Below are 17,388 nucleotides of genomic sequence, written 5' to 3'. Positions count from 1 at the left end.
CAAGACACAGATGTTGTAGTCTGAGAGCGCACTCCCCTTCAGGGATTTGTCTTCTTCTTTACTATCCAACACTGATTATCCCCCCCCTAACCCCCCTCTCTGAGAAATTACAAGCTGAGAGGAAGCTGATGGAATCCCAAGCATGAAGTGGCGACAGGATTGAGCAACCCAAGTCTGGACTAGAGGATCTTCTCCTGTGACCGGCTGGTCAAACGCCTCACATGCCTTCACAGTGAAACGAGTTTGACTTACTGTTTACTATCTGATCGGTGGCACAAGTCCTCACTTCTTCTGCCATAACAACTGGTTATCTGCTGTCTTAAGTACGGTCTGGGTCACAAACTTAAAATAATGAACGTGCTGTTTGTGTTTCCTGATCAGGCTTTCCACCAACTAAAGGTAATGGATTATCTGGAGAGATCCGATGAGACTGCTCTTTTGTAGTCGCTATAAGGGCAACACAAATAATGTTGCCACTGTTGATGCATGAATAGGTGACAGATGAGCTGTTACAGAACCTTGCAATACTTGGAAAATGAAATCAAAACCTCATCAACAGACTCAACTATAATAAATGTTAAAAATATTCCAGTTGCTCTCATGACTGGCCCTCATTTACAAACAACATAACTGTGGCTAAATTCCTGATTTTTGTGAGGCTATTGGCAGGAAACATGAATCACACATTAAGCTACAGTCAGGCCAAAAACTTGCTTAACATCAATTACCGAAGAAACAGGAATAACTCCTTAAATAAGGCTGAATAAACGTCAGTTTGGCAGCAAATGGGAATGACTTTGATTTCAAAAGGACCTCACTGGCACCGAAGTAAAGGGGACAGGTACTGTGCCATCATAGTAGCTCAGTCTGTGGGTACTGAATCTCATTTAAAGGGGAACATGACCTAAATTAAGAATTCTAATATATTATTTTCATAGTGTAAAGAAGTTCAATCAATATTTGTAAACATGAGCAAGCCTCTCTCAAAGCCACAAAACAGAGAAGTAAGTCTCAAACTTGTGATGTCATCAAGTATAAAGTCTGGAGCTGCTCCATAGACAATGAATGGGAGCTTGATTTTGTGGACCCACAGAATGTTTTCCTTTTTATACCAAAATGACCTTTATTCTGTTGTAGTGTTTTCAGTTCTGAGACACCTAAATACTCAGAACACCCCCTGGGTGCTCTCAGTGTCATCTATAACATTTTCCCAATTCACTGTCTATGGAGCAGCTCCACACTTATACTGATACTTGATGACATCACAAATTTGAGTTTCAGCACTGACTTTTTGGATTTGGGAGAGAGTTGTTCACGTTTACTTATGTGTTTGGAATGTCTTAGACCACATGAATTACATATGAATGTAGAAAATGCGCATAGCCCCCCCCATCTCTCAATATTTAAAAAGTTTCTTATCCAAAAGCAAAAACAAACATGCCTGCAATTACAGCTTGTTTCTCGGCATCCCAAACGAGTGAGTCTTGAATGAATCAATTTAAAGCTGAGACTATTCCCCGTTTATACATTTCAGGTAGACAACATGGAGATCAAAACTGTATATTTCATACCAAATCCATAGTAAGAACCAGTAACAACTTGAACTGTATGAGGACATGAGAAAAGCAAACAACCAACCCAGTGTGGGAAATCAATGGGGTTAGAGACAAAAGCTTTAGGATATAAAAAAGATCCTCTTACTACACAAACATGAGACATGCATTACATACCTTCAAACAATACTTTATAACCTATAAACCAATATACAAGACAAGCCAGAGACTGTCCGCCACAGAGCCCCGAGCTCCATTTTCAACGTCTGGGCTCCAGGTGAGCGAAACTTCCCCTTTTCTGTGGGACTGGGAGTGGATTTTGTTTTCATACACGTGCATACACCGGCTACTCAGATGTAGGACTGTGAGAGACTGTGATGGGGGAGAGGACGGCATCTTATCAGCCAGCTCCAGACCGGCAGAGCCCGTCATATCCGAAGTGGAAATACACAGGGCTTCCAGTAACAGGCCTCGCCCATGGAGCTCTAGCCACAGGATAACAGCGTAAGCACGGCAAAGCAAATATGCTTATTCAAAAATATTTTGGCTAAAGGGAGTTTTGGAAATTGATATGTAACTGGGACAAAGTGAATGCATCAGTGGACAATAAGTCATCCATACTGTATGATTATGCAGGACATAGAAACCTAATACTGCAGGTAAATAGGGTGTGAATGTATGGTAACCTGTGGTTTGTATCATGTCCACTGGTCTAAACAGTGCAAATAAATATATATAGGAAACTGCAAACTTCTGTTTTGTGTATTGGTATTTATAGCCAGCCCATGTGCACTTCATTTATGATCCAATATATGTAAAAAGTGATGCTACTGGAGACTGTTTTACTATGTGGTCAATAGCCATTAAATTAAGCATCAGCTGAGGTCACAGGCCTGTATCCCTCCAGCAGTGTCGGACCTGGACCACAGCCCGAGCAGCAGGTATTCTCATTATCCATAAGTGACCTAAATGAATGTGTCAACACACACAGCAACACAACAACACAGCCATTTCACATTACGTAAGTAAACCAAAGTAAGTTTTCTTTCTGTTTGAGCGTCGCGTGAGTTTATTAAGGCTGCGAGATGCTGTCAAACAGACCCTTTTAGCGACTTCCCTGAAGTCAGTTTGTGTTTTAACATGTATGAATGTTATTTTAATAAATAAATATTAGTGTATTTACCTGTTTGCGATACGGAGTCCTTAGTGGGTTTCCAGTATTAGCAAAAATCATCCTCAGTTCGAAGAGGGAGGGCAATTTTCTTCAGTTAAGCTACAATTTCTCTCGCGAAAAACACCAAACTCCTTGTAAAAGTAGAATATTTTTTGACATGGAAATCCTCCTTACTCCGCTAAAGGACACAAAAATAGCATTCCGCACATATTAGCTGTGTACATAGCCTTATTGTCGTCGACTATCCGGCAACAGAAACCTCCGTAAATTGTCCCAACTTCGATTGCCCAGCCCAGTTTGTTTGACTGGCTTCATTGATTTGCAGTCAGCGCTGCGCAGGACAGACTGCCACAGTGGGACAACCCATTCGAACACTTAGTGTAGGGGTGGTCTTTTAACAATTCTCTTCAAAATACACACCATTTTACACCTTTTCGCTATAAAGGAGATTTAACAGTCATTTTCTTAAAACATAAACTATATTTCAGCACTCAACTTAATCTACATCACACTTTATCGACTGAACACACAATACAATGACACCGTCTTCCCCCATGTTGTTGTTCCTGTATTAAAAGATGCATACCAAACATTCCACAGTGTGACTGTCCTGGATGTGATATCCTGACAAGTTTTAAAGGTATTTCTGCGTTGGAGTCGCAAACCACAAGGGAAATATATTCACAAGAAGGGTAAAAATGTAGTGTTTTGGTAAGGTTTAATGATAAGAAGCCTATTCAAGGTAGCAAAGCATTCCGGTCAGCTCGGAGACGCAACCTACCGATGATCAATATGAGCTCCACTGTAAATGGAAATGATAAATTGTGGTGTGGCTCTATAGAGGCCTGAATAAAAAATGATTGCTGTTTTTTTTAAGAGATGCTGTGATACGAATGTATATGAATTAGACGTGTTTACATACACAAGCGAATAGGCATCACTGAAAAAAACTATATATAATATAACTATAACTATATAACTATAACTTCACACAATAAAGCCATAAAACATAGAGAAAATAGGCCTTTCCTCCATTCATACATATTTTGATGTACTTGCTTTATTATATCCAGGATGAGTGAAATGGGATAAAGGATTGGGTCCCGATTTTAGTAAAGGATCAGTTCTCCCAAATTAAATATACAGGCCTATAAAAAAATCAAAATTAATGGTAGGCTTTGGTGATATTTTTAAAGCTTGCCTCCACTCTAGCTCCTGCCACAACTGACATTATATATACTTTATTAATATATATAGTAATATAGTAATATTCATTCACAGTGGTTTTTGCAGATTATCCAGAAGAGGTCTCATTAATGAATATTGCAAAACCTCTGAAAATAGAATAGAAACTATCTGCATGGCTGGCGACCACTGGGGGACATTTGGAAAATATGCTTTTTAATTATTGCGATGAACTAATCCTTTATGGATTAGGTCTTGCCGTAGAGTAACATTTCCCTGAAAGAGATGGCTTCTATTATGGATTGTGTGCAGTAGGACCCTCTTAATGTGAGTGACAGGTGGTTGTGGTTTGTGTGTGTATGTGGGGGAGGTCTTATTAGAGCAGGTAAGAGAGGCATGCTGGGCTATAAATCCAAAGCAATCTACCCACCACTGTCACCTGCTGATTGGAAAACCAACACTGGTGGTGAGAATTAATGGCGACCTTCAGCAGGGTACAAGCACCATGCTATAACCACTGTCTTGTTCTGCTGTTATAGTCTCTCTAAACAGTTCAATCTAGTCTCCAGTTTAGTTAGCAGTTGTTAATTGCAGCTATTTCATGTTACCACTGTCGGTAAGAACAAATAAGACAGATACAATGCAAATAAAATATTACCTGCACGGTTTAAGACCTGTATTCTTTTTCACCAACCTATACTAGAAAGAGAAATGGTCTCTGCATTTGTGGTGTGATGAAAATTTGGCTTCCTAAATCTTAGTAATTACTGAAATTACTTTCAAGAGCCCACACTATGACATCAGTGTCCTTTTACAGAGGGCACTGGCACAATGAGTATAGGTGTGATATGTGATACGCCTTTCCCAAATGAAAGCAAAGGTCACCAGTGGAGCATGTAGAGAAGTTCACCAGGCCAACAGGAGTCATTGGGTCAGCATTAGAGGAAAGGGAGAGAGGTCTGATTCAGCACTCTGCTCAGGACACTAAAGGGGGGTCAGGATAGACAGAGAGGCAATTGAACCACCATCTTTTATGACACAGTGAAAGGAAAGGTTATCTCTTGTCCCTGCGTTTGTGTAGCACTATAATAGCACCTAAATAATCCTACATAACCATCTAATGATATTTGATATGAATGTTATTATCATGGGTACAGTCATTTTGAGTGTTTATCCAAATTTGAACAATGTCCACTGCTTAGCATATCTCAAACCAGAAATGGAGTGAGCATATCATTTAGATTTAAAGCCCACAGTATTAACAATATATCGTTAAATCACTGCACGCAGGTTGTTTTGATATGAAAGGGCGGCCTTTGCCTGATATCCAAAGAGCATGCCGTTCCCATGAAGGAGATCTCCTTTCATTATAGATGCAGGTTTAGATTGCACATGCACAATCACTCCAACAGGCACAAACATGCATCGATGCAAAGATTACAAGATCACTACGACTCAAACTCATAGGCACACAGATCACACACACACACACACACACACACACACACACACACACACACACACACACACACACACACACACACACACACACACACAAATATACACACACTGGGTATTTCCAAGGGAAATAAGAGAGTGAGGTTATTTTAGGACATTGTGCTACTTGTTCTCTCACTCCTCCCTGAACTCATGAAAACAGTCTCTACCAGCAAACAACCCTGAGGTAGCCTGTATGAAGAAAGCATTGCCGCTCTGTTTTGTCCTCACAAATCATAACAGCAGTTACAGTCTCACAGCTCATTCTGTGAAAGGCAGAGAGAGAAAGGGAGCGAAAGGGGGAGATGTTTCTCCTCACTTCCTGTCTGTGTGTTAGATTCCTGAGAAGTGTTTTAGCAGCTCCAGGAAGCTTTTAGTAACAGTCTCAGTACCTTCCTGACTGGATGGAAGTCTCTTGGTTGGGGCGTGTAACCCTTCTTTGGCAGCAGTGGATTCATTTACCCTGACTTTTGACTGTATATTAACCACAAAAGAGAGCTCTGAGTAACGATGTGTGTGTGTCACACAGGAAAAATAGGCCACATTCACAACTCTGGTCTTTAATTGAGGCGGTGAGGGGTGGGGGGTGGGGTGGTCGTCATGTGACAGCCCTGCTCAGTTATCTAAAAATGAATGAGTCACTTTACGCTTTCAGTGTAATGAACAACAGAGGATTATGTTTTTTTAAGAAAGACATTATTATAGATTATGATTAGATGGTTGAAATGACTGAATGGCCTCAATTACAGGATTCTTTGAAATCCCCCACCACGCAGTTCATAGTCTATGTTTGATTTACAGCAACCAAGAGCTTGAATGTCATCACACTAGTGAGGGTATCACAGGTCCATTCCATTGCACTCTTTGTATATACATAATCAATAATCACTTATGACCTATTAGTAGTGTGTGGAGGTGTATTTATCTGCAGAGACTCTACCTCCTTCCGATATTTTTTCTCCTTTTTTATTTTACTACTGTGGAACTTCAGTTAAAAGCCTAGTCCCAATTAAACACCCAGTCCCTTTTACTAGCCTGGTGTGGCTACACATTTTGACAAATATACACCTGTCTGAAATAGACACCTGGTCTGGTTGCCAAGCAGCTCATTTTTTTTTAAATATAAGTTTTTTGGATTTATAAAAGCAGGTTGTTTGCTACCTCAGAGTTAATGTGTTCATTCCTCGATTACCCTGTAAGTTCTTCATATTCCTTTAGTCTGTAAGGGTCCCCAGATCAAAAGAATAAAAAGAGTTTTTCATAAAAATTAATCCAAGTTGTGAGTATTGTTTTAACAGGATAAAGTGGTGTTGTGTTGGTGTGTCGGTGTGCCGGGTGCCGTAACTCTCACTTTCTCTGATCGTCTGTTGGCTCTGTCTGTCGGAGCTAGATAATTTTTAAACAAGTAATATTCATGCTGGTGTAAATAAGCGATTTGATTGTATTTCCTTATCTTTGCTGATCAACAGTTTTGTGTGAAAGGAATTAAAGGCCCGTCCCAAATATAGGCCTATTGATTTCGGTGATTTAAGCAAACAACACCCGGGGCTGTTAATTGACATGTTACGTTATGTTCGGGACATTAATGGCCACAGTGTGCAGGTGAGGTTTTGACTTTAACAAAAGGTAGCAACCAGGTCCCAGACTGTAGGCAGCATGCATTATAGCACCAACCAGAAGCGGAAGCTCATGCTGCTTACAGGAAAATCGGTCACTGCACGCATCCAAAAGGAAGCCACAAATATGGTTAATACATGCTGAAAAACTGCAAATAGCAAATGAAAGTGATTCTGGGGCTCGCTTTCACTTTCACTACACACAGTAACCAACACTTCCTGCATAGTATACCTTTAAACATATGCTTATGCACAATTTATTGCTGTGGGATAATGTTAGATGTAGTAATTTATTTTGGACTTTCATAATGTTAAAGAAACTCTGTATGATATTCAAAGTGTATCTATGATTCAAAAGTTGTCTACACACGGCTCTCAACATGGAGGCCAGCAACTAGCAGCTGTGCTAATGGTGCTAACAACATGAAAAATGCTGACAGCTAATGGCGTTGAGCAGGGGGGAACCAGAGGGTAGGTGCTATGTTTCCACAATGATGCTGTCCTGATAGCTGTAACCACTATATGAGCTCAGTGCAGAGCGGTGGTGATGAGCAAGTCAGTGGGATACACACACAGGGACTCACATACATCACCGTCTACCACAACAAACAGAGCGGCTCTGATAACTCCACACACAGAGGTAGCTTGACTAGCTGCTCTATTATTGTTGTGAATGGCTCCTTTAACTAAATGTACAAAACATATGGCATGGTAATTTGAAAATAAAGAAACAGAAAATCATCTGATGTGAAATGTTCATTATGACACCTCATTTATATGTTAATTCTTTATGAAAAGGCATGCTAAAACTTAAATAACAACGATTCTGTTTTACTTAAATTGCTTTATAGAGTGATATAAAAACATCACAAAGACATGGTTTCAAATGTAAATGCTTACTTCATAGGCTGACATAAGATCACACAATGTAGTCTTCCTTTAAATTTGTCCTCACATATGGGTTTGTATGATAGGGTGATTTTTATTCATGTTCCTCGCTAACATTTTACACACATATTTGAAGCATTCCCGAATTCTTTCTAAAATATGGGAGGAAATACTTGACAGCAGCAGGAAAGGTTTTTATTGTGGAGCCCGGTTCTCATTTTGCTCATGTCAAATGTCCCGAGAATGAGAGTCATATGTGTACAAAGGCAATTCTTTCAGGCCTGACACTGACATAAAGAGCAGCGCCACTGAGCTGTTTCATTGTGTACATTCTGCTGCCAGGCAACTCTCCAAACTTTATTGTAAACATTGTATGGTGCTGTTCAGCCTCAGCATAATGCCATTGTCCACGTTCTCACCATGGCAGTTAATGCGTTCACCTTAACAATAATTTAAAGTTTACTTTGGTGGAAGCAGCCCTGTGAACTATTGCCAAAATATTACCATGTTATCACAACTTTACTGATAGTTGTTAGCTGTGAACAATCTGCATCCATATTTATTTCACACACAGTCCAGACACAACATTCAATTTCATTTTTAATATAAATACATAGCAGGATAGCAGTGATGATAAGTGGAAATTCATGGGGATCGCAGAGGGAGACTTAGACAGGCAGCTTCCGTATTAACACATCTTTTTTCATTGTCACTTTTTATACAATGACACTTTGTTAAGTCAAGTGGTAACCAGTTGAATACTCATCAGATAAATCTTACCATCCCTCGTAATCCGCCATGAATGAATGGCCCCATTCTATAAAGTCCATTTGTGAGAACAAGTCAGGAAGCCTGAACTGGGTTGCACTAATGCATCAGAAAGTCTGATTTTCACTTCTTTCAATGTAGGCTAACTGATAGTGTGAATGCATGCATCTGTGTTTCCTGTTGCCGGTAGAAATCATCTATCTAGAGCCTGAAGCCTCCTGCTGATAAATTCTTCATGAGCTCGAGTAATTAAGAGCCCTAGAGGGCTCTTCATGTGAGGTCAGCTGGGGACTTTCTTCTTAACCTTATATGCCCTTTCATTTCTTCGGTTTTGCTCCAACTCCACTGACCTTTTCTACCTTTTTATACTACAAAGTGATATAACCGACTTGCAGTGTTCTTTATAGGGCTGCTATTTTATAGGCGGTTGAGCATCTGCAAAATAAACAGATGCCAACTTGGGCTCAGTGTTTAGTCAGGGCATGTTCTGAAGAGCTAATAAAGCCACATCACAACTGTAACAACCGTGTTTGCGCAATTTATAGAGATAAGATCTACATACAGAAGGAAATTGGTTTCATCCAACATGCCTCATCAAGTCTACCCAGTCCCTCCAGAGCATACACTATATGCAACCCAACACACTGTATCTCAATATGCTGGTGTTGGGAATAGTAACAGTGTGGGAATATTCTAACATTTCCCACAAAGACAGAAATAAAAGCATTCAGTGGGGTCTGCTATCCATATATTCTCCTCACATCTGTATCTGTTAAATCTTTCCCTCTGTGGGAAACACGCACACACTCGCTGTGACCCTCCCTTTCCGCATAACTATTGATTTTGTACGTCTAAAATGCCTTATCTTATACTGACAAATTAGAAATCAATACATATGTTTGAGGACAACCAGTAGTATCATTGGCTCACTTTGGGGTCTTTTGGACTGTTGACATCAGTCCAATAAAATAAGCATTTGCATGAATTTAAATAAGCTAAAATATAATTACATTTGACCAAAAGTGAAGGGTTTCTCTTTACAACAAGACTTTTAAAGTCTGTTGACAGAGGGAACACAAAATTTAGTTTTTGTATCATACTGACTCAATGATATGTGATTAATCGGCTCGTTACAGGGGCATCAATGAGATATTCAGGGATGTTAGAATGAGCTGCCCTGATGCTTGTTTCCTTGCATATAATTTTTAACGACATTCTGTTCAATGAGAGCTCTGTGGTTTTGCTCTTATGTAACAGGAACAGGGAGAGAACTTCCTCTCGCTATCAATCAGGAAATTCAATAAGCTTGCAGGAAAGTCATCTTGCAGACTTTCTGCATGGTAAAATACAGTTAGGAACACCGTCTTGTTTAGGTGGCTGTGAAGGTACACATAAGCATAATGGTTCTTTCACACAAAATAATCACAGTTGCATGTTTTTGCTTCTCCCTGGGATTTGGCATATAAAAAGTCTATCAGCCTACAAGAGCGAGTAAAAGTCAAGTACAGCTCTCGATCATAAAATTCCCCACAAAGATTTCGAATGAATGACTAATTGTGTAAGATTCTGAGAAGTACATGATCTTCTCAGAGTTTCTCAGCATACTCATCCCCACCCCATCCTCTTCAAATAGCAGGAAGCCCCCGAGGCCGTATAGTCTCAACCAAAACAATATTGTGTGCAGCTTTAGCCTCGGATGGAAACCACACTGGCTCATTGGTCTGCTCCGACACCTACTTTCACATATTCCATAAAAAATAGTTGTTTTGGGGCAACTATTCGGAAGAATAAAGGACACAACATTATGCAAACATTTATATAAATATAAACATGAGAAAGGACAAAGAAAAAAAGGCATCTTTCTTATTTTTTTCCTTTTATTCATAGTTCCTTGGTATCTTGACAGCAAGGTTTCTCTTCATTCTCCTCCACCTCTCTCTGGGGCTCCTGAAATCTGATCTATGTGTTTCCCCCCTCTGCATTCCTCCTCTCCCCCTCCTCCCCCAGCATGCCAGAGTCCGGCTCTGCCCTCTGTCTGATCTCGCGTTTCTGCAGACCCACAGCAGATTGTTTATTTTGCTAGACATGGAGGAAACATGGATGGACCCTTACGCCGGCTGGAGATTTACTGCCGAGCACCAGCCCGGCTCCAGTGTGATGTCTATCTGTGGCAGGGCCCCCTATAACAGCGAGCTTAGTATCCTTTTCACCGGTGACACATCACAAAGGACAATGGGATTGTCTGCCTGGGGAATGCAACGTTAGATGATCATATCAGTTGATGCATGGTATTGTGCATGCAAATAATCCACTCATCCCACTAATTGTGGATACTGGGGGCACAGATCATTCAATAAACCATATACAGCAATATCCTGTGACGGACGAAGGACAACCCCCCCCCCCACAACTGACCCTTTCTTATGTCTTCTCCAGGGTAAGCGAGATGAAGCAGGAAAAGAACACCACATCTCCCCAGGGATCATTTCTGCTGAAATTTATGAGGCCTCTCTGCACCACTGATGTCCTCTTGTAAGTGGTGAGATCAGGGTATTAGACAAAAATGGCTTTGGGAGACTCATATCTCAACAGAAAAACATCTCTCTGCTCACTTTATTAAGTACATTCAGTGTATTTATGTGTTCTAAGTGGCTGCATTGATTACAGGTCTGAAAGCAACAGCAGTTTATAATGAATACAAAGCACCCTCTTCTTCTTTTTTTCAACACTTTGGTATATATAGGTTATTCAAGTGCTAATACACTGTGGTCTAGCGATTCAGGAAATGCACACATTGTTGACGGAAATGCTACACTGCCTTCCAGCCTGTATGTGAGCGCCCTAGCTAACAGTAAATGCATGGTGGAGTTCTGAGGAGGCAATTATGATTTATGAGTCACACAAGGGAGAGTGAAGTAAGTGCATTCAGTACTTGCTCTGGAGGAAAGAAAGAGAGTGATCAAACAGAGGGGATCACCACATGAAAGGCAACAGAGTATTCATAAATCTGTCTCATCATGTTTGCACTTTTACCATCTTCAGTGCTGTTTACTCAGCAGGGTTAAGTTGATAAAGAGTGTATCGCAGAAATATACCAGTAACATATTAATACCATGGGCAGCCAGCTGGGTAATAGAATTTCCTCCTTAGCAAAGATTAACAAAGGGAGGATTGAGGGCTGAAGAGAAAGAGAAAATGGTACTTGAGGTGAGTGACTGTGTGGTCATTGAAATGACTCATATGCCACACCCAGTGTTCAGTTATCAAATCATTGCTTATCAGAATACCATAGTCTAAAAGCAACCATGAAAAATATGTGACACCCTTAAAGGGATAGTTCGAATTTTTTTGAAGTGGGGTTGTATGGGGTACTTATCCATAGTCAGTGTGTTACATACAGTTGATGTCAGTCTGCACGTAGCCAGTTTAGAGGAGCAGGCTGGAGTCCGACATGGAAGCTAAGCAATGTACTGCTGTGGATGAGGATCAGCAACCAAACATATTTCAGTCACCTAAAAAATCAATATCAGTTTAAGTGTACGCTCTATTAAGAGTGTTTTCACCACTTTACCTTTCAGTCAGTGAAACCGTTCCAATGGGAAGGCTGAAAATGGCTTCAGTTCCTCATGTATGCTCCTGTCAATGGCACCAGACTCCATTGACAAAAACAGTAATTTCAGCTCTCTGAACACAGGAGCTGCTGATCTACCACTGCTCTGTTCAGTTAGCTAGTTTGTGTTGTTGTCTGGCTCTGTTGAATCCGAACTAACCCTTTTAAATGTGTGATGGCCCCTGCTTGGCTGCGTTGGTTGGTAGTTCATGCTATGTTGATGACGTAATTGGTGACATGATGTGTTGTCTTTTCCCAGAGGTCATCAGCTGATTGTCTGGATCACGAGCACCTGGCCCTGGTGCGTGGACAGATATAAGCGGTGCTGGCTGACGCCACGCTCTCTCTCTCTCTCCCGACTCTTCGCCAGCGCCATCCTTTTGTTTGGCTTTTCTGTTTATTTAGGTTATCTCCACAACATCACACCTCGCATGCTCCACACATCCACATGTACACTACTGATCACACTAATACACCCCATACCTGCATTATGTTTATTTACGTTGCTTTATTTAAATAAATATACTTTTGTATTTGAGTTTGCGCTGTGTCTCTCCGCTTTTGTCATTGCCTGTGAGCCGGGTTATGACAAATGCCAAAGTTGTATAATAACACAAACAAAATAACTGTTTGAAGCAGCGGTAGACGAGAAGCTCCCGTGTTCAGAGATGTTAAATCACTGTTTTTTCTCAATAAATCACTGTTTTTCTCAATGGAGTCTGGCTTTGAAGAGAGTGGAATAATGGCTTCATTTTCATCAAGGTCAAGCAATGAAAATATTCTGAATATAGCATACACTTGAAGTGATATTAATTTTTTTTTGGTTTTTTAAGTGGCTAAAATCTGTTTTGTTTCTGACCCCTCCACAGCAGTACATTGCCTAGCTTACATGTCAGACTTCAGCCTGCCTCTCCAAACCAGGGGCAAGCTGACCGACATCCACTGTAAGTTGTATACCGTCTATGGATAAGTACCTCATAACCCCATTTTAAAATATCTGAACTATCCCTTTAAGATTGCCTGCTGTTGTCGTCTTTAAAGGAATTCCTGGAGTTCTTTTTTATATGATTTGAGGTTGTTGGTGTCACTCTGGGAGTGTAAGTCATTTTCAGGAGGAGCAGAGGTTAAGGTTGGAATGTCAGTGAGGGTCACAGATGACAACCTCTGTGGCAGGACTCCACAAAACGATCCCTGGAGGAGCCAGGCCACTGAGGTCCCACTGTGCTGGACCAGCCACATGGAGGTCTGCACTATTTCATACTCCAAGTGATGATGAAGACACAAAATGCTCATCTACTTGTCCTGATCTGTCATTTGTAGACAGTTAGTTGGCTCATTAGTTCTAGCACATACCTCCCTGTGTACAACAATTTAAAAACAAAAATAAAAGGTAGGCATGTTCATTTAAGCTGTTAATACTGGTTGATTTCAAAAATATAAATGGCTGAACACTGTTTCCCTCTAAGCACAAAATGAGATACCCCAGTTTCTTTCGTAGATAAGACATTAATTTGTCAATCAGAAATTCCAGCATCTGTGCCTCCTGGCGGGGACATTAACAGCTGTGTGATATATTAAAAAACAAATCTGAAGCAAGTTGAGCCATGATTGGATATCTTACTTATGATGAACTGTTACCATCTGCAGTGAATCATTATAACAAAAATATTGACTTGTGACTTGAGACTTCTGGAGGAAAAGGCATTGCCACATCCTCAGATATTAAAGGGCCTTTAATGGCAAAAATACACCAAGCGTTGGCGAAGTGCAGCTAACACATCATATGAGGAGGTGACGTCATGTGTTTCAGGAGGGAAGAAATTCTTTGTATCATAGGTCAGCCTGAGATTCACAGGACTCTGTTTCTTGACTGGCTGCAGGTGTTCTCTGGCTGCAATTTGCTGCTAAAAGTTAAACTATTCCCAACTTATAGTTTGGTCACACATAGCCTCAAATGGCTGCAGCTTTCCATAGCCATCGCATGGCAGCTTGCCGAAGGCCACACTTAGCTGCTGCTCAGTGTGTCTTGGCAGTGTAAGGCAGTGGTTCTCAAACTCTTTTTCTCAAACTCCTTGACCACTACAAAACATATTTGGTAGAAAACACACAGTGAGCAAACTTAAACATGATCGAGTTGTTGCAGCAGTTGAGAATATTAAATGTAACATGGGGTTTATCAAACTTACATTTACATGTTTCATTAAACATATTTTCAAATAATTATTTTAGGAAGTATTCATGACCGATATTTTTCAAATTTTACATTAAAAAACGTCATGTACCCTGTGCAGTACTCAAAAGTACCCCTAAGGATACCCCTATCGCTATTTTGAGTAGGCCTAATACTGATGAAAGGTATTTGTACCAGTGTATTATGGTAGTATTTTAAAAAGCTTATAGACCTTATAAGCCTAGCTCATGCACTTTTACTACCAAGTTTATGCACATTTGGAAAAAATAATTCATGGAAATAGTAGATATCAGCACATGTGGGGTCTGCTTTTTGATTTGACACTGTTACCAGCCTGACACTCCACATGATCAAACAAAACTGACAATAAAAATGATCTGTGATACTTAGTTATATAGCTATATATAAGAATCCTCAGTAACGTAAGGTTGAAATCACTGTAAAGAAATATAGAGGACACGGCATCTCAATAAGTCACTCTAAGCTGCCATCTACTGGTTATTCTTTTAATGCTGCTACTATTCCTTGAGTTGCCTTTGCCGGGGAAGGAGTTTTCACTATGGCACTCAAAGCAGTCTGGGACACGGGGCCAGATTTATAAACTTAATTCATGAGCAGAAATACCTCTACATATACAACAATGGAAGTCCAATGAGATTTGGAAGCATGAGTTGTATAGGAAAAGGAAGGGGATTGCCAGTATGTCACCAGGTCAGAGTATTGCATCATCACTCACTAAATGTAGGTTCATGATGAAAAGGAAAATTACTGACGTAGTTCCAAGAAAGCACACAGACATTCCCCCTTACTTTAGGATGTTGGGTTTCAAAAGAATTATAAAGAATGTACCAAAACACAAACAGTCACCCAACTGCCCTACATTAGAGGTAAAAGGGTTAATATAGCAGTTGGAATGGTTCTTCCTCATTAGGGATGTCATAGGTTAGGCCTTGTAAAGGTTTTAATAGGTGCGTCAGGGGGAGTGTATTATATATTACTCAATTTTTGCCGCAGCATAAGAACCTGATCGTATGTGGTATAAAATTGTAGCCACAAATGACTTTTTTAAGCTGTGAACATCACAAGAGGGCACCATAACTCAGGAAGGCCCACATCTAGATACTGGTAATGTGGTGATTTTTAAAGAGTAATGCGGAACTGTGGACTGTGGGAGAGATTTTTTTATTCATTCTACACATGCATTGGAGTGATGCAGGTCCTCTCATTCATGATAAGTGTCATTTATACATCTGCAACTAATTAAAAACTAACTTGTTTTCACAGACTTACAGTGTTGATTGTTCTCACACTGTTGCTGTGATGAAGACCTGTGCATTCAGTACACACTGACATTTCTGCTGCCTGCTCATACTGAGCTTGTTTTTTTTCATGTGGTCGGATATTTCACACAGAAATAATAGGTAAAATATTAGTCAAGAAAAGCAAAGGAATATTAGTCAGTCATGAGAAGTGTATCTTAGTAGGAAAAGCATACCAATAACATCAGGTGCTACTCATAAAATTACCATCATACCATATTTATTGTATTATTTACACTTGGGCTTTTCCTATGATAAAATGTCTGTGGAAAAAGTCCTTAATTATAACCAAGCACTCAAAGAGATTTTTATTTTACTACTCAGATATTTCCAAAACAGAAAACCAGCATTAAAAAAAAAAGCAAAACACCAATTATGAAAAGTGAGAAAATATGTGTGACTATTTTTTTTTTCAGTTGGAAATGAAAGATTGATACTCCAATGTTTAGGGGCAACAACAGTACATGCTTTTATTAAGAAAAAAAAGACAGGACAAAATGTTTTGTTAGGCTCCTGTTGCCTCCAGGCTACCACTAAATACAATATACACAGCACACTACAGATGGCAGTTTCATTGTGTTTTACACAGTGGCGCCCCCAGAAATTGGGCTGGCCAGAACAGGCCACTGAAAATCTTGGGTTGGCACACTGAAACCAAAAGCCATAATTGACATTCAGATATTTTATTATGCTGTTGTAGTATACAGGCTAGTTAAAAATTATGTCAGTATGTGAGTTAAGGATTTACATACTTATATACTATACCTTGGTTTCTTACAAGCCTATTCAAGGTTAAAAAAAAACAAAACACATAGAGGCCTCCAATTTTCAATATTGTACTGTAGTTGTGCAAATGTTCAACAAATCTAATTACCGAAAATCAACTGACACACAGTAAACCAGGGCCGTCTGAGGCCTCTGGAGGTCTGGTGCCCATGTGGCAGGTGCCCAACTTGCCCTGTTGGTTATCCAGGTTATATGTATTGTTTGTTATGTCTTTTATGTCATGTGTAAAGCACTTTGAATTGCCTGTCACCAACCAGGCTAAGTGGGCAACTTCTCAGTCCCCTAAAGCCCTATAATCACTGCATATCTATTATTTTTTGTAATTTAATTTAATTTAATTACACATTTGTTGCTATAATTTGAACGACTAAAGTGCAATGTCCAAAGGCAGATACCTATGTAAATGCTCTGTTGGCTTATATATGTTGGCACATTTACTTTGCATTGCTGAGAATCTTTGATTTGCATTTAGAGCAGCCCAAATGATTGTGGCACAGATTTCAATGACACTAATTTGTCAGCTAAACATTAATTCTGCAAACACTACTCCAACATAGCAAAATATGTTTCAAGTTTTGCTGTTCAGAATAAGATTTAGTAGGTTTTAACTCACCAGTAGGTTTCACTTGGTTTAGTTTATGCCATATTTCTACCCTACCTGTGCTACGTAATTTAAAAATAGTAACATCATATTTTTTTGTCTCCTTTTAGGTGGCAGGAGTGAAAGTTAGTCATCCTCAACATTTGTTGTGTTGTGGTTTCACAATGATGACGACAGTTGGACAACGAGATACAAAACAG

The 17,388-nt window shown here is 39.9% G+C and overlaps 2 protein-coding genes across 6 annotated transcripts in view; one reads left to right on the top strand and one right to left on the bottom strand.

The window, feature by feature from the left end:
- Positions 1-3,042, bottom strand: part of LOC126392946 (RNA-binding motif, single-stranded-interacting protein 1) — a 22,662-nt gene extending 19,620 nt beyond the window's left edge. The window contains exon 1 of the mRNA XM_050048730.1: positions 2,737-3,042. Coding sequence (XP_049904687.1) covers positions 2,737-2,787 — 51 coding nt within the window. The 5' untranslated portion in view covers positions 2,788-3,042. The remainder of the gene's footprint in view (positions 1-2,736) is intronic.
- Positions 1,600-17,388, top strand: LOC126392948 (uncharacterized). 5 transcript variants are annotated; one of them, XR_007570229.1, is made up of 5 exons: positions 1,600-2,057; positions 2,464-2,574; positions 10,689-10,969; positions 11,118-11,213; positions 17,299-17,388. XR_007570229.1 is itself a non-coding variant. In XM_050048735.1 (4 exons), exons 1-4 carry the CDS (start codon positions 1,711-1,713, stop codon positions 17,309-17,311), a joined length of 567 nt encoding a protein of 188 aa, XP_049904692.1. In that variant the 5' UTR covers positions 1,600-1,710; the 3' UTR covers positions 17,312-17,388. The 5 variants fall into 5 exon arrangements, 3 of the variants coding, with proteins under 3 accessions (XP_049904692.1, XP_049904691.1, XP_049904690.1); XR_007570228.1 differs by having other exon boundaries at positions 10,689-11,213; XM_050048735.1 differs by lacking the exon at positions 10,689-10,969.

The sequence above is a fragment of the Epinephelus moara genome, chromosome 7 (genome assembly GCF_006386435.1).
Source record: "Epinephelus moara isolate mb chromosome 7, YSFRI_EMoa_1.0, whole genome shotgun sequence".
Classification (NCBI taxonomy): Eukaryota; Metazoa; Chordata; class Actinopteri; order Perciformes; family Serranidae; genus Epinephelus; species Epinephelus moara.
Note: the sequence above shows the minus strand (reverse complement) of the source record. Positions and strands in the feature narration are given on the sequence as shown.